The sequence below is a fragment of the Ornithorhynchus anatinus genome, chromosome 1 (assembly GCF_004115215.2).
Source record: "Ornithorhynchus anatinus isolate Pmale09 chromosome 1, mOrnAna1.pri.v4, whole genome shotgun sequence".
Lineage (NCBI taxonomy): Eukaryota > Metazoa > Chordata > Mammalia > Monotremata > Ornithorhynchidae > Ornithorhynchus > Ornithorhynchus anatinus.
In genome coordinates this window covers 69535578-69559643 of record NC_041728.1, presented here as the reverse complement: position 1 = coordinate 69559643, position 24066 = coordinate 69535578, and the positions used below count along the sequence as shown (strand labels likewise).

The window sequence follows — 24066 nt, the reverse complement described above, 5'->3', positions numbered from 1 at the left end:
TAGGGTGGAGCAGGAGGTCAGTGAAGTTGAGGAATGATAGAAGGCGGGCAGAGGGAGGGTGGTCAGGAACATCTAGGTGAATATTGTGGTCCCCAGTGATCAACGTACGGATGGAGAAAGAGAAGGAATGTGAGAAAGGGATCGAAATGGCTCATTTTGATTTCTCGTTCTCATTTCTCACTCAGAAGAACTGATCTCCAAAGAGGACTTCATCGAATGTCAACGATCCAAAGAATCATTGCAAGAGGACAAAATAGATGAAGTTGTTGTGGTTTCTCTACCACCAGCTAAAACCTCGGGAAGCCATACATAGATTTTCAATGATGACTCAGAGGAGTTTATAGGTGTGCAGAAAAGTCAACAGAAATCAACACCTCTACTTCTGCAGAAACCTGAAAAGACTCAATCACATTACAATTTCTCATTTACTTAATTTACCTTAGGAAAGATTAAGCAATAAGCTTAATTAAGCAATCCCCCTGCAGTATATACCATCGGAAATAACTGCATATTAAGGAATGGATCCCAACTTCTAACGTATCAATCTACCGGACCCATGATACAATTAAATTTACAGGGACTCTCAACTGGGTGTGACATGGGATTTGCCTCTAGATGAAAACACTATTCTACAACTGAAACACACAAATAACTGTAAGCCTGTCAGCTTTCAACATTTCAGGGCTCCCTCACACACTGAGCTCAATTTTCAACATTTTCCCTTTTTCTACTGATACATTTTGAAGTTTTCCAGTCATTTTTGGCTTCAGAGAACGCACTCACTTGCTAGAGAGGCGAGGTGAGGCTGGATGTGAATCTCTTTTAGAAGAACGGCTGCCGGAAGGTGGATCGTCAGGTCACACCAGGCCTCTTCGGGTAGAAAGATGTACGACCAAGCAGCAGAGCGCGCTCTTCTGTGGGGTGGAGTAGCCTGTAACAGCACTTCAGCAGGTTGGGCAGTCGGGCTACTGGATGTGATCGTACCTGGAAGATACATTTTTAAGAAACCGATCCCATGAAAACTCAAGTCCCAAATGGATCAGAAGGACTTATATGACAGAAACCTGAAATGGGATTCTGTTACTGCGGGGGAACTACTAGAACTGGCCACCTCTGGCCACTTAACTTCTGGGTGTTCCAGGTAACTTCTGGCCAGTTAACGTCTTAACTGGCAAGTCACTTAACTTCTGGGTGCCTCAGTTCCCTCATCTGTAAAATGGGGATGAAGACTGTGAGCCTCACGTGGGACCACCTGATGACCCTGTATCTCCCCCAGCGCTTAGAACAGTGCTCTGCACATAGTAAGCACTTAAAAAATACCAACATCATTATTATTATTATTGTATATCCTTGTAACACAGCCAGGATGTTGACTGGTTCTCAGAAATGCCAGATATTTTCACCAGCACTTTCTACCAAATCATCGCGCAGAACAGAAGGGCTGCGGAAAGGGCCAGGGAGCCTTGAGAAGGAGCAGAGCAAGGGGCTAATGAGAGACCCAGGTGTGAGGAACCAATTGAGAAACAGCAAGGCATAGTGGACACAGCAGGGGCCTGGGAGTCAGAAGGTCATGGATGCTAATCCCGGCTCTGCTACTTGTCTGCTGTGTGACCTTGGGCAAGTCACTTTACTTCTCAGGGCCTCAGTTACTTTTTCTGGAAAATGGGGATTGAGACTGTGAGTCCCCTGTAGGACAAGGGACTGTGTCCCACTCCATTTGCTTGCATTCACCCCAGCGCTTAGAAGAGTGCCCGGCACATAGTTAGCACTTAACAAATACCACAATTATTAATTGGACCTCTCCCTGACCTTCTGCCTCCCCTATCGAAAACTATCCTAACCCGCTGGCTCTCTAGCTGCTTCTCCTCTTCCCACAGGCACCCTGTCCTCCATGATCGTGAGATCATAACTAGTAATAGTTAAGCTCTAACTAAGCTCTACGGAGACTAGTTAACTAGTCCGCACACTCCGAGACTGTGAGCCCGTTGTGGTCAGGGATGGTCTCTCTTTATTTGCTGTATTGTATTTTCCAAGCACTTAAAATATAGTGATCTACACACAGTAAGTGCTTAATAAATACTAATGAATAAATTGAACAAATAATAAAGACAGGACAGAACCAATTCTGCAAAAACCTATCAGTCTCGAAATAATGATAATGATAAAAATAATAACAATAATTCTGGTACTTAAGTGCCTACTAAGTGCCAAAGTGTAGGTACAAGTTAATCAGGTTGGATACAGTCCCTGTCCCGCATGGGGCTCATAGCCTCAATCCCCATCTTCCAGATAAGGTAACTGAGGCCGGAGAAGTGAAAGGACTTGCCCAAGGTCACACAGCAGATAAGTGGTGGATCCGGGATTAGAACCCATGACCTCTGACTCCGAGGCCTGTGCTTTATCCACTACTCCATGCTGCCTCTCATTTAGTTTTCAGCATTTAGGCTTAATAAATCAAGTTATTCCTAGCTAAAGAACTTGTACACAGGGCAGACCCACAGTGCTGGTCTTTGGCAAACATAAACACTTTCAGAGTGAAAAAAGTGTTGGAGAGGAATTTTACAGTTTCATTGGTTTGTTACCCCATTTCAAGTACATCCAGAGGAGTGCCACTGCCTCCTCCAATTCTGAAAGTTTCTTCTTCAAAACCGATTAAAGCTAATCAACTAAATATAAAATCTAGCATCAGAGGTAAATAATTTAGTACTTAGACCTTGAGAAGCAGTGTGGCTTAGTGGATGGAACACGGACCTGGGAGTCAGCAGGACCTGGGTTCTAGTCCCAGACCTGCAACTTGTCTGCTGTGTGACCTTGGGCAAGTCACTTCACTTTCCTGGGCCTCATTTACCTATCTGTAACATGGGATTAAGACTGTGAGCCCCATGTGGGACATGGACTGTGTCTCTCCTGATTACTCTGTATCTACCCAGCGCTTAGAATAATGCCTGGCACATAGGAAGCATTAAACAAAACACCATATTGTAAATAAACAAATAAAATAACTTTAGTTGGCATAATTACATTCAAAAACTTTTGCAACCAACTCCTGGATAGCATTTGGCCATTGAGAAGATGTGCTTCTATGGTAAATTCCTCAAGACATGCCTCAAATGAATTTATCTTACTAGACTGTGCTTCAGCTTCCTTTTAGCAAAACAACAGACAAACACCCTCACATTCATCTACAGCCCCCAGTTGTATTTTTTTTTTTAAATCAATTTTCCTTGTCACAGCGAAAACCCCACTACAAAACATACTTATTTTCAACATTATTGAAAATGATCATTAAATGAACTGTACAAAACAAACACTTGCTTTGAAATTCAGTGAGACTCTCCTACCTAGTGGGGCAAAATTGTGGATCCCTTCCGCGTTGTCCGGTTCAGACGCCAGGACTCTTGCCTTCAAACTGCTGTCGGCAGTTTTGCTGGGCCCGGAGTCGAGGAATTTCATAATAGTCGATACCATACTTCTCGCCGTATTTACTATAGCTCTTGTACTGGTCACCATGTTGTTGCAGATGAGCTGAACGCCCCCTGAAGTGGAAGAGAAAGATAAATGTGGAACTGTAACCATCAGGTGGTCTGACGCTTAAAGAGAGGTTATCCGGATGACTGACATAAGTGCGCCTCGACAAAGGGATAGATAGATGCAATTCCAATGATAAAGCTAAATGACAGCAGCTCCCCCCAAATTTTACTAGTACATATTTTGTCTCTCACCCATATCATGGAAAGCTTTCAGTGCCTCACTGGTGTCCAAAACTCTCAGGATGAACCATAACAGGGGCTCGGATAACTGACAGGTAGCGAGTGAACCCTGGAAGACGAAGAAATTCTTCATTAAAAGACTACGACAAAACAGGTATACCCCTCCACTCTAAGAAACTAAATTAGACCCTTCACCAGAAGCCCTACAAAACAATCACAGTGTGATTTAAAAACCGTGGACAACAACTCCCGGAGATTGAAACTGCAGTTGTGAAGTTCTTGGTCTTCCCAGAGAAGTCAGAGTGTGAGGTTTTCAACCATCGTTGAAAAGAGATTCATCGGGAGCACGCTTTCCTTTCGCCCACCTCTCTCACCCAATTATTTTACTTCTAAAAAAAAGGTGGAGGGAAGAAGAGCGGAGAGAGATCCCCCCCTTCCGTTTCTGCTGCTCTACTACTCGCACTAAAGAACGCTCACTGAAAACAACTGTCATTAGCACTGCCATTTTCCACAGTGTGGGCTGCTGGAACTGCTTCTTGCCGTGCTATGGAAAGCTGACAGCGGCAGGAGCAGTTTCTCCTGATATGCATTTATGTTCATAATGTATTTATATTGAATATTTCTACAAGGGCATTAGAAATTAAGCGTATTTCTGCAGGGTTATAAGACCGCAGCCCAGTTAGAAAATGCTGGTACATGTTTTTGATGTTTAAGACATCCTTAAAGGACGCTCATTTAAGGCCACGTTTTAAGCACGACCTGAACCTGAGCACACGGTAAAAAGCATCACCCTTTCTCTTCCGCGGCTAAAGCATTTTTTAAGTCATCGACATTCCGATTTGATATGCTCCCTGAGAATAATTAGCGAGAAGTAGTTTTAGACAATGGGAGCCTAATGCCTATTACTTTGTAAGCATCTAATTAGTGTTCAATAAATGTCTGGGATACTCTAATTGTGCCAAGACCGCATTTCTTATTTACAGTAGTTTTCCGTCCTACTCGTGAACTTTCTATCACTACAAAGGAAAGTGCAGTTGTAACGCAAAGCTAAATTCCGCACTGATTTCCAAATGCCCTCAATTAAAGCGTGCCATATTCATTACTGACGACAATACGATCTTTCGTGCATAATGACCAGCACCGCCATTATACCTATCCCCCGCAGCTCAACACTCGCCCCTTCCCAATCTATGTGAGGGATGTCTTCTCTTCCCTGACGTGTCCCATCTGCGGTGTTTCAAAAGAAGTAACTCGGAGAGCCGTAACGAGGCTAAATAGAACTTACTTGTCTTCCCATATATCCACAGGCCATGTAGGTTAGGATCGGTTGCAGCATCACCTGTACCGTGGTTGATTTTTTACTGAGGGTTGTCAGTATGGTAAACAACCCATCCCCAACTGATATGGCATCCAATCCACCGTGGAAGTTTTCATGCTTGGTGAGATGGAGGCCACTGGCACCTAGTAGTGATAAAGAGTTCTACGTGAAACAAAGAGCTGTGTTGAGGCAAGAGCACATGCTTAGCTACACCGGTCATACATTATTGTGAATAGATACAATGTGCAAATGCGAGGACAACATGTGTCCATCACATCATTATCAAGGATTGCTCTGGCAAATCGAATCGCCTGCGATTTTATGGGGATGGGCAAGAAAGTGCTAACAATGGTGGGGGCAAACAGGGCCACTCTGGAAGTCAGGCTGCTCAGAAAGGCAGTGTGGCCCGGTGGAAAAACCACAGGCTTGGGAGTCAGAGGACCTGGGTTCTAATCCCAGTTCCGCCACTAACCCACTGTGTAACCTTGGGGAAGTTACTTCACTTTTCTGGGTCTCAGTTCTCTTATCGGCAAAATAGGGATGTAATACCTGTTCTCCCTTATGTGAGCCCCATGTGGATGGGACTTGATGATCTCAGATCTACTCCAGTGCTTACTACAGAGCTTAGCAAGTAGTAAGCACTTCACAAATGCAACTGTTATTACTATTACTATTGTTATTATTATTTTCCACATAGTGCCTGTAACGCGAATACCCTAAAAACCTGCTCTTCAGATACTGAGGGTCTTAATTCTCATCAATGACAAAAATGCAGCATAAAGGTTTGTAACCTTCCAAGACGCACAGTTAATCAGTAATGGAGTTGGCAGCAAACGAAAGGATTCCAGATCTCCAACCCAGGATTCTAGACGGCAGATTTTACTACTAGGCGGGTGGTTTCAGAAATGGCAGGGACAATGTTTTGGGGTTTTTAATTTTATTTTATTAGGCTTACTAAGAGTAGAATTACTGAAGTGATATCTCAGTTTGATATAAGTGATTAAAAATGGAAAATATAATAATAATTATAATAATAATGGTATCTGTTAAGCGCTTATTATGTGCCAGGCACTGCACTAAGCACTAGGGTGGATACATGCAAATCAGGTTGAACACAGTCCGTCCCACCTGGGGCTCACAGTTTCAATCCCCTAATAGAACCCATGTCCTTTCGACTCCCAGGCCCTCTTCTTGGATACCAAAGAAGCGTAATACACACATTTTACCCAACTGTCCCGTCGCCTACACCTAGCTCTCCTCCCAAGGTAGACTGCAAGGCATTCCAAAATCCACGACCAAAATCTGGAAGCAAAACATGCGCTTTTCTCCTGTCCTTTCCCCGAGAAATTTTAAGTGTAAAGATCACATTAGGCCAAAAGTGAGCTTAGCCAAAAAAGCCAATCAATGATACTGAGAGCTTACTGCGTGCAGAGGATGTTACGAAGTGCTTCAGAGTGTACAATTTTAACAAGAGATGCCAAACATGTTCCCCGCCCCAAGGAGCTATTAGAGTCTAGAGGGGCTGGTCAAAAATGCACTTAGACCCCTCTGGACCCTAAGCCTTCTAGAGCGTCCATTTTCCTGCAGGTTTAGGGGGGCCTGCTCACTACCCCAAGTCCCACTGCCCCTCTTGCTCGCACCACTCTACGGCTGAAGGCATCTCCCCAAAGACGCAGAGGTCACTGGGGCCTAGCCTACCACCCCCTTCCTGGGAAAATATAAGTACTCAGGAAGTAATGAATGACCGCAAACCCAACCTCATTTTAGTTTCAGGTTATTCCCTGATTTCTCATATACTACAGCAATCTTAAATCCTTATGTCACAGAATTATGGTTTATAGAAAATGTTTCTAATCACAATTCTGAAAACCAAAAACCAAGAGTCCACCCTTATTGTTAAAACAATCTAAAGCTGATAGGATATTGAGTTTTTAAAGTTAATTTAATTATCCTGAGAAACTTGGGTGAAAAATTGGGATAATAAAGGTAGTTTTAAAGGATCCCTTTATGGACTAAAGTAATTATTCATAAAGTATTTTATTGATGCATATTCATCTTCTGCTATGTAGAACATGCTGCATGAATTGAAGCTATAAAAATATTTTAAGGAAGAGAAAAAGTGATTCGCTTGGACAGAGCTTCATGATTAGACAGACCATATGCAAAATGTCTTATAATCATTCCCAACATAGATTGATGGTTTGAGGCTACTGAACACACTACGCATTCAATGAATACCACTGACTGATCGATTGATTGTGGATTAGAGAGGTGTTTCTTCATTTTAAAAAGATGAAGAATGGAAAAAGTGGGGTAATCAGTTTTGTTCCTCCTTGCCCTCCCCGAGTAACAATAGTTAGATATCACATCAGCAAAAAACCATTCAACTTGGCAGGGAAGCTGCTTGACCCAGTGGAAAAACCAAGGGCCTCAAAGTGCTTTCTGGGTGATCCTGGGCAAGTCATTTTAAGTTTTCTCTGTCTCAGTTTCTACATTTGTAAAATGAGGATATAATACCTGCTCTCCTTCCTACTTAGATAAGGAGTCCCATTTGGGATGGGACATTGTATTTGACTCGATTAACTTGTCTCTATCACAGCGCATGGAACAATGCTTACTATAGCCGGTGCTTAAATACTATAATTATTGATTATAATTATTAAAACAACAGTCAAAACAATATGCAACTCTTCTTAAATTCAGCTGATAATAATAATTTGGTATGCGTTAAGGCGCTGCTCTAAGCACTGGGGTAGATACATGCAAATCGGGTTGGACACAGTCCTTGCCCACTTGGGGCTCACAGTCTCAATTCCTATTTTACAGACGAGGTAACTGAGGCACAGCAAAGTTACTTGACTGAGGTCACACAGAAGACACTTGGCCTAGCAGGAATTAGAACCCATGACCTTCTGACTCTCAGTCCCACACTCTATCCACTACTCCATGAATGATGCTCTTCAAGGACACAATCGATAATGTTCGTATTTGTTAAGCGCTTACTATGTGCAGAGCACTGTTCTAAGCGCTGGGGGAAGATACAGGGTCATCAGGTTGTCCCACATGAGGCTCACAGTTAATCCCCATTTTCCAGATGAGGTTACAGGCACAGAGAAGTGAAGCGACTTGCCCACAGTCACAGAGCTGACAAGTGGCAGAGCTGGGATTCAAACCCATGACCTCTGACCCCCAAGCCCGGGCTCTTTCCATTAAGCCACGCTGCTTCTCTTGAATCAAGCACTGGACACTGGAATGGAGTCAAGACGATGAGTTTTTTCAGTATCAACTGGGATTTTTGAAATGAGAAAAGAGTACCGTCGAAAATAACCACTTCCTGACACAAAGTCAATTAACCCAATCGACGGAGTGACCGGAAAACTAAACCTCCGGTTGGCTGCCAGAAGTAAGTTTCTAACCCATCGGGTCTGTTCAGGGCCGATCGAGAAAAAATACGTACCGATTATCATGGCCATAGCACTGCTATTACACTGGCCCAGGGCGGATAAAATCTGACTCATAATTTGCTGGTTGGCCAACACTAAGTCAGCCACGTACGCGGTGGACCCTTGGCTGCTGGGACCGCCGCCGTTACCGTCCTTCCCACCCGAGACCTTCTCTTCGTCGGAAACACTGTCGGAGGCGCTGCTGGCCGCTGCCGCTCGAGCGCTGTACTCCCTGTCACCCGAGAGGGGCAGCTGCACCAAAATGTTCACCAGCTTCAACAAATCAAACATGAGCTGGTCCCTTGTCATTTCCCCGCACACCGCCTTGGCGTCGCCGGGGCGGATGATGTTGGCGAAGAGCCCCCCGAAGCACGCTCGGGCGCCCACGGAGCTGTCCGACCCGCTGCGGGACATCACTTTGTCGGAGCAGGTGATGTAGTGGTGCACCAGAAAGGTGATGGATTCGATCACTGCCGAGATGGTGCTCACGGAAACAACTTCAAAATTCTGTTCCAGCGTGAACTCCAAGAGCTTAACTTGAGCGTCGAGAGGTCCTTGGCCTGTCTGGAAAGCACCTCTGCAAAAAGGAAAAGGCAGAGAGATAAACATTCAATTCAGGGCAACAATCGTCAGTGTGAGAAACGGCGTTACGGGAGAAGTACAGTCGGGAAATCCACTACGCATGAGAATACAAAACTCATGTATTATTCATGTTTTATGGGCTCGCTGGTAATTTACTTTTGATTCCATTTAGATTTTCATGCATTTTTCAGCCTATTTGATTTTTCTTTCTTTTACAGCTTTTCAAAAATACATGAGTGTAAGTTACGTCAAGCGTCTGCCAAGAATTGTTAAATGACAACGACAAAATATACATCTGTATTTTCCGGTTGGACAGGGCCAAAGCTGCCTATCTGTAAGGAGAACTCAAGGGGTGACTCGAGCAGAGGGACCCTAAAGTCTTGTGGGATGGCGAAGTGGCAAGGTTATCTTTTGACTCCCTATTTACTCTGCAGAAGAAGGTTTTTTTTACAAAAGATTGATAATATACTGATTAAAGATGCTCAAAGATTTCTATGGAGAGCCACAAAAACATGCTTCTTGGAACAAATGAATATAAATTCCTTGTTTGTCTTGTTGGTTCCTTCCATGACACTGCAGGGTTCTCTAGAATGTTGTTTTAAATCCTGAGATGCCTAGTTTACAGAGCAAGAACTGATAAGTGACATCTGTAGGGGGCCCAAATGGAGATGACCAGGGAAAAATACAAAATGGGAAGCCCAAAGATGCATGACACTATTCATTCAATCAAATTTACTGAGTGCTTACTGAAAGCTCACCTCCTCCAGGAGGCCTTTCCAGACTGAGTCCCCCTTTTCCTCCTCCTCCACATCGCCCCTACTCCCTCCCTGCCCCACAGCACTTGTGTATATTTGTACATATTTATTATTCTATTTATCTTGTTAATGATGTGCATGTATCTGTAATTCTATATCTATTTTGATGCTACTGATGCCTTTCTACTTGTTTTGTTGTCTGTCTCCCCCCTTCTAGACTGTGAGCCCACTGTTGGGTAGGGATTACCTCTACCTGTTGCCAAATTGTACTTTCCAAGAGCTTAGTACAGTTCTCTGCACACACTAAGCGCTCAATAAATACAATTGAAGTGTGCAAAGCACTGTACTAAGTGCTTGGGAGAGCACATCATAACAATAAACAGATATGTTCCCTGCCCACAACAAGCTTATAGTCAAGAGACACTATCCTTCATAATCTCTCTCAATTAATTCTGCCAACTGATGGGCACACTGACTCCTCAGATAATTTGTGTGAAGAGCTGTCCCGTCCATTGATGACTGAATCCTTGAACAAGGGGAAAGATCAAGGTAAAACTCTGGACTCGTAGTTCAGTTTTCTCTCAGTGGGTCCAGCCATAAGCTATATTTAATAGATCAATTTCTCCAGTGCTCCCATCTTTTCTCCCCACTATAAAAAATATCCAGCAGTAGCTAATGTTTTGGAGTCAGAAATAACTGAATTCATATTTCTACAAGTGCTATGGATGGGTATAAAGACATAAGTGTTGGAGGGCGGTGGGGGGACTGTTGAGTCACTACAATTTGTGGTGTTGAGAAGATGTCCTAATGCGGGTGGGGTTTCGGGAAGACTTTGAAGAGCCATGTTCTGGTGGATTTGGGGACCAAGGAGGAGGGGACAGAGGTACAGGCTTGAGGGGATGGAGGTTGGACAATGAGAACAAAGTCCAGTGAAAAGGCAAGCTGGAGAAATGACAGAGATGGGGGAAAAGAGGGTGAAGAGAGCCAATATGTAAGATGAAGGGAGTTGCTGGAGAGCCTCGATGTCCACTGAAATCAGTTTCTGCATGATGCAGAGGTAAACTGGAAGCCATTACTCACACTTTGTCCAAGAAAACCAACTGATCAGAATGTCTTACACTAATGGAGTCATTTTTGAAATAGTTCAGATTTGATCGGGAAAGAACGAGGCAGCATTCAATTTTACCTTTCTGTTGAAAGTATATGAATTAACTTTAACAAAAATTCACTGAACATCTGAGGACAAGTTGAAGAAAGGTGCACTTGTAATCGGGTAAGAAATTCTTGCATAGCTTGTGTAGCTGTTGGTCCAACCTGATGGGGAATAAAATGATTTGAGAAAGATAAGTGGTTAAACATAATGTAATAAAAGAGAGAAAAAGCAATGCATCACGAGTAAATTTCTGGGTTAATTTCTGAACATTATCAGGATGGATAATATCAAGCAGCAATTTTTAGCAGCTCTTGATGGCTAACCCTGCCTCGTCAAACATACATTCATTCATTCATTCAATAGTATTTATTGAGCGCTTACTATGTGCAGAGCACTGTACTAAGCGCTTGGGATGAACAAGTCGGCAACAGATAGAGACAGTCCCTGCCGTTTGACGGGCTTACGGTCTAATCGGGGGAGACGGACAGACGAGAACAATGGCACTAAACAGCGTCAAGGGGAGGAACATCTCGTAAAAACAATGGCAACTAAATAGAATCAAGGCGATGTACAATTCATTAACAAAATAAATAGGGTAACGAAAATATATACAGTTGAGCGGACGAGTACAGTGCTGTGGGGATGGGAAGGGAGAGGGGGAGGAGCAGAGGGAAAAGGGGAAAATGAGGCTTTAGCTGCGGAGAGGTAAAGGGGGGATGGCAGAGGGAGTAGAGGGGGAAGAGGAGCTCAGTCTGGGAACGCCTCTTGGAGGAGGTGATTTTTAAGTAAGGTTTTGAAGAGGGAAAGAGAATCAGTTTGGCGGAGGTGAGGAGGGAGGGCGTTCCAGGACCGCGGGAGGACGTGACCCAGGGGTCGACGGCGGGATAGGCGAGACCGAGGGACGGCGAGGAGGTGGGCGGCAGAGGAGCGGAGCGTGCGGGGTGGGCGGTAGAAAGAGAGAAGGGAGGAGAGGTAGGAAGGGGCAAGGTGATGGAGAGCCTCACTCTAGGTGAGGAGTTTTTGTTTGGAGCGGAGGTCGATAGGCAACCACTGGAGTTGTTTAAGAAGGGGAGTGACATGCCCAGATCGTTTCTGCAGAAAGATGAGCCGGGCAGCGGAGTGAAGAATAGACCGGAGCGGGGCGAGAGAGGAGGGAGGGAGGTCAGAGAGAAGGCTGACACAGTAGTCTAGCCGGGATATAACGAGAGCCCGTAATAGTAAGGTAGCCGTTTGGGTGGAGAGGAAAGGGCGGATCTTGGCGATATTGTAGAGGTGAAACCGGCAGGTCTTGGTAACGGATAGGATGTGTGGGGTGAACGAGAGGGACGAGTCAAGGATGACACCGAGATTGCGGGCCTGCGGGACGGGAAGGATGGTCGTGCCATCCACGGTGATGGAGAAGTCTGGGAGCGGACCGGGTTTGGGAGGGAAGATGAGGAGCTCAGTCTTGCTCATGTTGAGTTTTAGGTGGCGGGCCGACATCCAGGTGGAGACGTCCCGGAGGCAGGACGAGATGCGAGCCTGAAGGGAGGGGGAGAGGACAGGGGCGGAGATGTAGATCTGCGTGTCATCTGCGTAGAGATGGTAGTCAAAGCCGTGAGAGCGGATGAGTTCACCGAGGGAGTGAGTGTAAATGGAGAACAGAAGAGGGCCAAGAACTGACCCTTGAGGAACTCCAACAGTTAAAGGATGGAAGGGGGAGGAGGCTCCAGCGTAGGAGACCGAGAATGATCGGTCAGAGAGGTAAGAGGAGAACCGGGAGAGGACAGAGTCCGTGAAGCCAAGGTGAGATAACGTATGGAGGAGGAGGGGATGGTCGACAGTGTCAAAGGCAGCAGAGAGGTCAAGGAGGATCAGAATGGAGTAGGAGCCATTGGATTTGGCAAGAAGGAGGTCATGGGTGACCTTAGAGAGAGCAGTCTCGGTAGAGTGGAGGGAACGGAAGCCCGATCGGAGGGGGTCTAGGAGAGAATGGGAGTTAAGGAATTCTAGGCATCGATTGTAGACGACTCGTTCTAGGATTTTGGAAAGGAAGGGTAGTAGGGAGATAGGACGATAACTGGAGGGGGAAGTGGGGTCGAGAGCGGGTTTTTTTAGGATGGGGGAGACGTGGGCATGTTTGAAGGCAGAGGGGAAGGAGCCCTTGGAGATTGAGTGGTTAAAAATAGAAGTTAAGGAAGGGAGGAGGGCAGGGGCGATGGTTTTAAGAAGGTGAGAGGGAATGGGATCCGAGGCGCAGGTGGAGGGGGTGGCACTTGCGAGGAGGGAGGAGATCTCCTCTGAGGATACTGCAGGGAAGGATGGGAAAGTAGGGGAGGGGGTTGTTGGGGGGGAGGGGAGAGGCGGAGGGGTGACTTTGGGGAGCTCAGACCTGATCGTGTTGATTTTCGTGAGGAAATAGGTGGCCAGATCATTGGGGGTGAGAGATGGGGGAGGGGGAGGAACAGGGGGCCTAAGGAGAGAGTTAAAGGTCCGGAACAATCGGCGGGGGTGACGGGCATGGGTGTCGATGAGGGAGGAGAAGAAGCTTTGCCTGGCGGAGGAGAGGGCAGAGTTAAGGCAGGAAAGGATAAATTTGAAGTATCATACCATACCATACCATATCCACTCATTTTTCTCCTCTCTGATATAAATAGCCACCAAACTTTGAGGTTAGCATCTGCAAAATTTTGTTAGTCCTGCCCAAGCTTGCAATGACACCTATGGATCAATATTCAGTTTTTACTAAAATTCTAACATGCAGATCAATCACTTTCAAATGAGGTCCAACCTGTCTAGCTCTTGGGTCCCCGAGCCAGTGTTTCTCCACAGAGGCGGTTTACCCTTATAGTGACAACAAACTCTTTTGACATTTAAGAACGCAATAGTGAGAGTCCACCTCCACCTTCTGTAGACAGAATGAGTTCTAGCAACTGAGAGTATTTATCGAGCGCCTATACTGTAAGCAGAGGACTGAATTAAGCAGTCGGGGGATTACAATAGAATTAGTAGACAGGAACCATACCCTCCAGGAGTTTAAAATCTAGCTGGGGAGACAGACATTAAGATCAAGTGAGCTACTCAACAGACAGGGTCCGTGTCTAATTCCCCTCTTTCTATTCTTTCCCAGGGCTCAGTATGGTGTTCTGCACCCAGAAGGCACTTATTACTACCACTACCAACTAACAGAGCTTAGATGTAAGTATGCGAGTGCTTCTGGATGGGTAAGGTCGAGGATGGTGAATATTTTTATCCAAGTGTGGGTGGTGCTGAAGTGGCAACTGGGAAAATGGAAAGATGAGAAATTAATTAGGAAAGGCCTCCTAAAGGAAATGTAATTTTTAAAGGGCATGAAGATGGGTGGGAGGAAGGAAGACTGGTGTATCAGATGCAGACGAGGGAGTTCCAGCAGGAGAGAGGGTCTGAGAAAGTTGTCAGCATTAAGAGAGGTGAGAATAAGGCATACTGGGTAGCACGGCTTGCGAGGAAGAGAGGGTGTATGGGAGTGTAGTGGTAGAAAAGAGTGGATAAGCAGGAGGGAGAGAACTGGGTGAGCATCTTAAAACGGATGGTCAGGAGTTGGGGTTTCTGCCCTAAGGGGAGAGGGATGGATGCTTGGGTGAACTGGCCAATCCAAAATTCTTTTAAATAATGGGATTTTCAAGACAATACCTTCACAGAATAGAAGACTGATAGGGTGGTATAAAGGTCTTTTATTATAAATGCAGAGTCTATCCAAAACTGAGGAAAAAAACTGAAAACTTTCACCCTCTAGGGAGCTAAAGACATCAATGCTGCAGTGAATCACCTAGGAATGATGTCATAATCACATACACCTATAGCTGTTTCAGTTAGTTGTGAATTTCGCGGGATCATTAACCTCCTGTGGAGACAGTTTGATGGCTATTTCATTTGAACCAATCCCAATATAATTTTGGCAATTTTTACTTTGTTTCTCTTCTGCCACTCTAGAGAAGAATAAGCCCAACACACATCTTTGTCTCAATATGAGTCACTGCAGTGTATGCGTAGTTTTATCTTAACTGATAAACACTACTGTTTTCTTAAACTGACATGGCGTTTAGAAAGAGAGACAGAGAGAGAGAGAATCCCATGACACTATGAGATATGACAGACATGTTTAGAGTACTTTCAGGCACACTCCAAGCATTTCAACAAACTCAAAACACATACAATTTGGAAAAACAGAAGCTGAGAGGACTTCAAGAGAGAACTCAGGACTACTATTTCAGTACAGAACTTGGCCAAAGCCATTACACCTCTAAATTCTGGGCTCTATACGCAGATATCAGGGACCCCACTGCTATGTCTTATCACGGGCAAGGGACTGACCGGGTATCCCCATTCAGAGTGAATAGAAAGTAAGTCCTTTCTTGCTGTCTAAAGAGAGCAGCCCCTCCAGACTGTGAGCTCCTGTGCGCAGGGAATAGGTCTATTTATTATATTGTACTCTCCCAGGTTGTTAGTACAATGTTCTGCACACATTCAGCGCTCAAAAAATACGACTGCATGAATTAACGAAGAGCGGCCTTCCGCTGCAGGTCAAGGCCGGCAGCACTCAGCACTACTGTTTGGCTACAAAGTATCCAATACCTTTCCATTGGTTTTTTATTGTTATTATTATTATTTTAAAGAGGATACTGCAGTTGTTCAGGTGTCCACCAATATAATCTTTTGGCGCTTGACTTCCCTTTTTTTTTTTAAATGGCATCTGTTAAGTGCTTACTATGTGCCGGGCCCTGATCTAAGTGCTGGGGTAGACAAGAGATAATCAGGATGGCACGGTCCCTAACATGGGGCTCACAGTAATACTCCCCATTTTCCAGATGAGGTTAACTGTGGCCCAGAGAAGTGAAGTGACTTGCCCAAGATCAAAGAGCAGACAAGAGGCGGAGTTGGGATTAGAACTCAGGTCCTCAGATCCCGAGGCCCGTGCCCTATCCCCTAGGTCACGCTGCACCTACTGCACTTTTGCTGGATGTCTGCAAGCAGCTCGAAGACACCCGACAACTCCGGTGTGAGGCTGTGTGGCCGGGGCTTCCGGCAAGACAGGTGTGACAAAGAAACCACGCGGTGTATTGCTCCCCAGAGACCCAGGCTGTCGGCACTAATTCTCCGTCTCTGAACGCAGTTGACAGCACCGGCTCTTCAGAAGCCACTGATGGCTCGGTCGCCTTTGTGATTCACTTCTGGAAAGTTACGGGAGCGGCACTGACAGGCCGGACGCCACGGACTCTGAGAATGACTCACAAAGCGAGGCCTAGAGTGACTGTAGGCGGCTGAAAAGGAAATATATCCCAGATCCCTATAAAAGGCTCAGTGAACAAAGCTTACTATATTTCCGGAAAACTGATTGAGGAGGCTCTGATCAGCTAGAGATGGTGGCGGTGGCAGCCAAGTCTCGGGCGCGACCTTCTTTCCCCATCAGACTCTCCTCTTCCTAGTCCTCTTCCCACATGCCTCATCGATTTATTCCCAAACCTAACAACCCCCACTCAATCAATAGTGTTTCTTGTGCCCCTACTTTGCTGAGCTCTCTACTAAGTTCTTTCGGGAGTACAGGCAGGGTGGTCTAGTGGATAAGAGCCGGGGCCTGGGAGTTGGAAGTACCGGTTTCTCATCCCGCCTCAACCACTTGTCTGCTGCGTAACCTTGGGGAAGTCACCTCACTTCTCGGTGCCTCAAGATTATTTTCAAGCTCCCAAAGGGTACAGATCCAAATAGATGATGCAGAAGGGAGAGGGAATAATTGAGGCAAAGAGGACTTAATTGGGGAAAGCCTCTTGGAGGAGGGGTGACACTAATAAGGTTTTTGAAAGTGGGAGAGTGCTGTTCTGGTATATATCGAGGGGGAGGGAGTTCCAAGCCAGAGGGAGGCCCTGGGGAAAGGGTGAGATCGACAAGAATGGAACACAATGAGTAAGCTAGCACTAGAGGAAGTGTGTGGGTTGGGCTATAGTAGATCAGTGAGGCAAAGTAGGAGGCAAAGTGAGCCAACTGAGTGCTTTGACGCCGATGGTAAGTACTTTCTGTTTGATGAGGATGTTGGCGGGAAACCGTTGGAGGTTCTTGAGGAGTAGGAAGGTGAAGGCTGAACTTTTTTTGGACAAAGGATCTGGGCAACAGAGTGAAGTAAGGACTGAAGTAGGGAGCGACAGGAGGCAAGGAGGTCGGCGGGGAAGCGGACGCAGGAGTCAAGGCAGCATCGACCAGCATTTTAACAGTTTGGATGGAGAGGAAAGGGTGAATTTTGGCAATGCCGTGAAGGTAGAACCGACAGGATATGGCGAGAGACTGAATATGTGGGTTGAATGAGAGAGATGAGTCGAGGATAACGCCTGGGTTGTGGACTTGTGAAACATGGAGGATGGTGATGCTGTCTACAGTGATGGGAAAGTCGAACGAAAGCAAGGGTCGGGGTGGGAAGACCGGGGTGGGAAGACGAGGAGTTCAGTTTTTGGACACGTTTCGTGGGACCCTCAAGCAGACATGTCGTGAGGAAAAAGGACAAGAAGAAGCGTGGCTCAGTGGGAAGAGCCCAGGCTTGGGAGTGAGAGGTCGTGGATTCTAATCCCCGCTCTGCCGCTTCTCAGCTGTGTGACCTTGGGCAAGTCACTTAACTTCTCTGTGCCTCACTTACCTCATCTGTAAAATGGGGATGAAGACTGTGAGCCTTACGTGGGACAAGCTGATTACCTTGTATCTACCCCAGTGCTTAGAACAGTGCTTGGCACATAGTAAGTGCTTAACATATACCACAATTATTATTATCAATTATTATTACAACAAAGAGCTCTACTGACATGTCTCAAGGAAGCAAGCAAGTTAAATTTTATGATGCCAGCCTAATATTTTCAGAATTTGATCGTCTCCTTTGTATAGAGCACTGTGCCAGGCACTGGGAAACATATGGCAGAAGCAAAAGACACGATCTCTACTTTTAAAGAACAATATTAATATTTCCCAATCCACAGTCCTCAAATCCACTGCACTGAGTTTTGGGAAAGAGAGTTCACTTAAGGATTTTTCTTCTATCTTAACAGACTATGTTATCCTCAGAAATAGCATAAGTAAGCAAAACCTCTAGAACTCCAGTCCTACATCTACACAGCGCAGGTGTTCTCGGGAAACAAGTACCGGATTTAAACAGTCTACATTGATCAAATTACTCAAAGGTCTTCGAATCTCCATTTCACTAAGGAGAAGCAGCACATGAGACAATCAATTGGGGAAACGATTTGACAATATAATCGCAAAGACAAAGTTTAAGAACTTAACTTTTGTTTAAAGTTTGACAGTACAATCTACTATTGCCAATAGTTATATTACCTGTGGGCTGTGTTGATTTGTTCCGTGAGGATTAGTGCCGGAAAGAAACTTTACTAACACGTGAATGAGGTTAGGATCTGAAACCAACAGATGAGCGGTGCTTTCCTGAGCCACAAGGGCACTGCTTGGACCAGCTAGCAGAAACAAAAGAAAAGACTTGTTCATAATGGAATCTTCGCCAGTATTTCATCCCATGAAATATGTGTACTTATGAGTTTCATCTTCATCTTCTTTTGTGTGATGTACAGAACTTATATTTGCTCAGTAAACTGCAATCTCACAATCAGTCTTCAATCAATCCATCAGTGGTATTTATTGAGTGCTACTCTGTGTAAGTTCTTGGGAGAGTTCAATATAACAGAATTGGCAGACATGTTCCCTGCCCACATCGAGCTTACAGTCTACAGTCTCCTTTGCTTCCCATCCTAATTCCAACCAGCTCCATTTCCTACTATCTGCCCATCAGCTATATTCATTCATTCAATCGCATTTATTGACCACTTACTATGTGCAGAGCACTGTACTAAGCGCTTGGAATGGACAATTCGGCAACAGACAGAGACAATCCCTGCCCAATGATGGGCTCACAGTCTAATCGGAGGAGCTATATAGCTCTACTCCCCTGCCCCCTGCCCCGGAAACGTTTTTTCCAAAACCCTCTTTAAACTTCCGGGAATAACTTAGTGCAACTCCTCAACGCACAAAGGACAGCGGCTGGACTCTATGAGCATTTGCCTAATAAATCCAGAACGAAAGACTGTGTGTGAATGGACGGCCATTTCTTCCACTGCTCTTTCCCACTGAGCCTCTTCCCTTCTAGGAGATACAGTGAGAGCAGCCCAGGGACAAAAACACAGGAGGCCTGAGTCCCTGGGACTCTTCAGTTCTGGGGCTGAGAGCTGGAGTTTCCCAAGAGTCAGAAGTGATTTAGAGCTGCAGTAATGGGAGCAGGCAACTATCGGCCTTCCACTCACTATTCCCTGCACACAGTAAGCGCTAAATGAATACGATTGAATGAATGAATATTCCCCCCCACTGGAGAAAAGCTCCACCCAAGGCATTTGCTTTACTTATTCTTTAGCTGATGCCCAAAAAACTGTACAATAGTTATCAGATATTTTCACGGTGGACCACGGAAACTCTTCAATCAAATCATACACAAGTTCGGAAATAGAAATAAGCATGTTAACTCCACCTTCCATGACAAATGAAATATGCTGCATTATGTGCTTCAATCTCAGTTAGTATTCAAATGAAACCATTTTCTCCTACATGGAGACAAGTGAGTCAAAGAATGCATGAACCAATTGCCAAATTTAAGAACAGGAAAAAAAAAGTCACAAAACCAGCCCTGGGCTGTGTCTAAAGAGGGCTAAACGAGTGATCTATATCCAAAAAAACCCAAAAAACAAAAAAACCCCGTCCAACATTTCTTAATGATGAGAATGTTGACACCTCTCATCCGACGAAACAAAGGAAAATGTGAAACTAGTTCTGTGACCACTAGCTGAAATAGTTGATAGCTGATTGCTTAGAAATGTATATATAACATTGAGAGTTGGGAATGGGACTTTTTTATGGTATGTGCTACTATGTGCCAGGCACTGTACTAAGTGCCGTGGCTTTTACAAGCGAATGGGGTTGGACACAGTCCCTCTCCCACATGGGGCTCACAATTGTAATCCTCATTTTACAGATGAGGTGACTTGCCCAGCAGACAAATGGTGGACCAGGACTAGAACCCAGGTCCTTCCAACTCCCAGTCCTATGCTCTATTCACTAGCCCATGTTGCTTCTCTGTGGCAATTAAGTTTGCCTGTGACAGATACTCCGCAAGGACGCTGGTTTTTTTTTCCTTCTGTCAGGAAAGGACCTGCGATTTACAATCCAGCCACCGCAGTAGCTACCAGAGGAAAACAGAAGAAACTCACAAGGTAGCCTAACTGCGCCACAGCAGAAGCTGGGGTACAGGGTCAGGGGGACTGGAATGAGGAAAGGAGAATATATGTCCATCAGAGTTCATGGGATGGGGTCAGGAGAAGTTCCATTTTAGAGTGCTGGATTTGCATTGAGTAGCCCCATTGTTAGAAGCCAAAAATATTAGGTTCCCCCCATAAAAAAATCCAGCATGGCCTAGTGGATACAGCAAGGACCTGGGAGTCAAAAGGATCTGGGCTCTAATCGTGACTCTGCCACCCGCCTGTTCTGTGACCTTGGGCAAGTCACTCGACTTGTCTGTGCCTCAGTTCCCTCATCTGTAAAATGAGGATTAAGATTATGAGCCCTATGTGGGACAGGGACTGTGTCCAATCTGATTAGCTTTTAATCGACCCCAGCGCCTGGTACAGTGCTTGGCACACACTGAGCGCTTAACAAATACCATTAAAAAAATTGGGGTTTCTATCCCTTGTAAAGTTGGTCTGCATGTAGGGTATTATATAGGGAACGGAAACCTCAGTGTTTTCTATTTCCAGTCTGACAAGACAGTTAACTCTCTTGTATTGTACTTTCCCAATCGCTTACTACAGTGCTCCGCACACAGAAAGCGCTCAATAAATACCACTGATAATGATGATTCCGGTTAGTACTGCCCAGAACTTTTAGGTCATTTGATTAATAGCGGCGTGGCTGAGTGGATAGAGCCCGGGCTTGGGAGTCGGAGCAGCGTGGCTCAGCAGAAGCAGAGTGGCTCAGTGGAAAGAGCCTGGGCTTCGGAGTCAGAGGTCGTGGGTTCGATTCCCAGCTCTGCCACTTGTCAGCTGTGTGACTGTGGGAAAGTCACTTAACTTCTCTGTGCCTCGGTTACCTCATCTGGAAAATGGGGATTAACTGTGAGCCTCACGTGGGACAACCTGATTCCCCTGTGTCTCCCCCAGCGCTTAGAACAGTGCTCGGCACATAGTAAGCGCTTAACAAATACCAACATTATTATTATTATTATTATTAATCCCGCCTCCGCCTCATCAGTTGTGTGACCTTGGGCAAGTCACTTCATTTGTGACTTGTCAAATCTGTCAAATGGGGATGAAGACTATGACCCCCACGTGGGTCAACCAGATGACCTTGTATCTATCTACCTCAGCGCTTAAAACAATGCTTGGCACAGAGTAAGAGCTTAACAAATACCATCATTATTATTAGAGAAGCAGCGTGGCTCAGTAGAAAGAGCCCGGGCTTGGGAGTCAGAGGTCATGGATTCGAATCCCAGCTCTGCCACTTGCCAGCTGTGTGACTGTGGGGGCAAGTCACTTAACTTCTCTGTGCCTCAGTTACCTCATCTGTAAAATGGGGATTAACTGTGAGCCTCACATGGGACAACCCGATTACCCTGTATCTATCCCCAGCGCTTAGAAAAGTGCTCTGCACATAGTAAGCGCTTAACAAATACCAACATTATTATTACTATTAAGAGCACAATACATCTCTTCTGTTTTATTCCTTGTAACGAAAAAGACTTAACTTGTAAGAAACATCAAGGACAGTGACAAAGCATTCTACACCTCCGTAAAATAACTGAGATATTTATTAAGTGCCTACGGTGTGCCAAGCATTGGAGCAGTAGATAGAGATCTGACAATCGCTGTCCCTCGCGGGGCTCAATGCATCAGTGGTATTTATTGAGCACTTACTGCTCTAAGCGCTTGGGAGAGTACGATACGATTGAATTTGCAGATCCATTCCCTACCCATACTGAGCTTACAGTCTAGAGGGGGAGACAGATACTAACATGAATTAATGCCTCATGGCTTAAAGGGCAGATATCTAATTCTCCTTTTTTTTACCGGCAAGGAAACTAAGGAACTGAGGAGCAAAGTCAATGGCCCCTGATATCAGAATAGGTTAGTGATAGAACTAGAATTAGAACCCAAGTATCATAGCTCACACCCAAGCTTCCTTTCAACTAGGCCTTGCTGCCTATCTACACAGCAGGCTTGTTTTCCTCAGCTTTAATCTGGAGTAGATAAGAGTAACAATTTCCAAATGCCGATCATTTTGGCCCTTCCACCAACTAGTAACAAGAACTGCAGTGACTTCAGTGAAACATAGGGAAGTGTGTCCGAGTGGAAAGAGCACAGGCCTGGGAGTCAGAGAACCTGGGTTCTGATCCCGGTTCCACCACTTGCCTGCCGTGCGACCTCGGACAAGTCACTTCATTTCTCTGTGCCTCAGTTCCCCCATGTGCAAAATGGAGTCTCAATACCTGTTCTCACTCCTAGACTGTGAGCCCCATGAGGAACCTGATTATTTTGTTCTGTGCCTGGCACACCATAAGCACTTGATAAATGACAAGATTATTATTATTCAGGGGTTTTGCTTCATGGAATACACATGCGCCAGGCACAGGTCAATAAGGACATATCAGATAGCTTGGATCAGATTCAAAGACAGGGTTTAGAAAAGGCATAGTCCATAGAACTTTACTGCTTTTCCACTAAAATGCTAACAGTCTTCTGAAACCATTTTCTGAGGGCACCTCTGGGTTAAAAAAGCATAAAATTCCAAGATAACTTACAGTTAAGCTGCATATTTGTCATGAGTGTTAGGCTATGAAGCACAAGGCACCATGTCCGGAGTAACGCGTTGGGATACCAGGCCAACACCGTCAGAAAGCTAGTTATTGATGCTGCAAAGAGAAGAGAAAAAGAATGATTTACAAAACAGAAAACCTCAATACTCCCAAAAATATGAAAACATGGATCTGTTCTTAAACTAGACTAGTTAACTTAAACTGACTACTTCTGCAGAGCACTAAAATAGCTTCACCATTAAAAACTCCTCTGAAATATTGTGAAGATATAACCAACAGAATTTTGTGACATATTGGCTGTTCACTATCAACTCAAAAAGAAACAGCATAAATATTTCCCCCAACCATAAAAAAAGTAAAAAACCCAAAAAATCAACAGAATATTGATTTCTTTCCCCAAATTCCCTGAAGCTTTTAAATATTATGTTTTCAGTGATTCTTACTCAACAACCAATCTCACCTTGATTTAGTGAAATGACAGGTATCCGATTAGCATTGTATAAGAAAATGTCCGTTCCACTTTCTTTACTCCCAGAGGAACTAGAATTCAGGCTTAAAGTGAGCCATAACTGTAGAAGAGATTCCAACTGAAAACAAAAGTTAGAAAAAGATGACCAAACACGGACAGAAAAGAATGAGTTCAATTCTAATAGTAAGGGGATCACCCACCCCACTTATACATAACAAACTTAACTTTGGGGAACATCTGAGAGGCTATTTTTCGGGCAATTGCCTAAGTCAAATACCTCATTTATCTAGTTAGGGCTCACCAAACAGTCTTTTCAAATCAAAATATAATAATTCTCTCCAATGAATGATTTAATTATGCCACTGCAGAGTTTAAATCAAAATTCTGGTGAATATCAGCTTATATTCTAAATTCTTCTTAAATAATCGCTCGGGTGAGAAGCAGCGTAGCGTACTGGATGGAGCACGGGCTTGGGAGTCAGAAAGACCTGGGTTTTAATCCTGGCTCTGTGACTTGGTTGCTGTGTGAGAGTGGGTAAATCACTTATATTCTCTGTGCCTCAGGTCCCTCATCTGGAAAAGGGGGATTAAGACTGAGAGCCCCGTGCGGTACGTGGACTGTCCCCGACCTAGTTAACTACATCAGTGCCTGGTACAGTGCCTGGCACAGAGTGAAGGCTTAACAAATACCATAAAAGTATACATTTTACCATTACTTCTATGTATGCCTGTTTATACTGAAATTTCATAAGGACAGAAGTGAAAGGGCAACATGTGAAG

At 44.9% G+C, this 24066-nt stretch overlaps 1 protein-coding gene and 1 long non-coding RNA gene across 4 annotated transcripts in view; one reads left to right on the top strand and one right to left on the bottom strand.

The window, feature by feature from the left end:
• BIRC6 (baculoviral IAP repeat containing 6) overlaps nucleotides 1–24066 on the bottom strand; it is a 295572-nt gene that overhangs the window by 146642 nt on the left and 124864 nt on the right. For all 3 annotated transcript variants that reach the window (XM_029060209.2, XM_029060223.2, XM_029060216.2), the window contains exons 42-50: nucleotides 23279–23405; nucleotides 22804–22914; nucleotides 18291–18424; nucleotides 10995–11122; nucleotides 8486–9048; nucleotides 4996–5171; nucleotides 3723–3819; nucleotides 3342–3536; nucleotides 784–984 (exon numbers count right to left, since the gene is read on the bottom strand). In XM_029060209.2, the coding sequence (XP_028916042.1) occupies nucleotides 784–984; nucleotides 3342–3536; nucleotides 3723–3819; nucleotides 4996–5171; nucleotides 8486–9048; nucleotides 10995–11122; nucleotides 18291–18424; nucleotides 22804–22914; nucleotides 23279–23405 (1732 nt within the window). The remainder of the gene's footprint in view (nucleotides 1–783; nucleotides 985–3341; nucleotides 3537–3722; nucleotides 3820–4995; nucleotides 5172–8485; nucleotides 9049–10994; nucleotides 11123–18290; nucleotides 18425–22803; nucleotides 22915–23278; nucleotides 23406–24066) is intronic.
• Nucleotides 14916–20224, top strand: LOC120638414. Its single transcript, XR_005660069.1, has 3 exons — nucleotides 14916–15322; nucleotides 15910–16013; nucleotides 20156–20224. It is a non-coding gene; the product is annotated as an uncharacterized LOC120638414 (long non-coding RNA).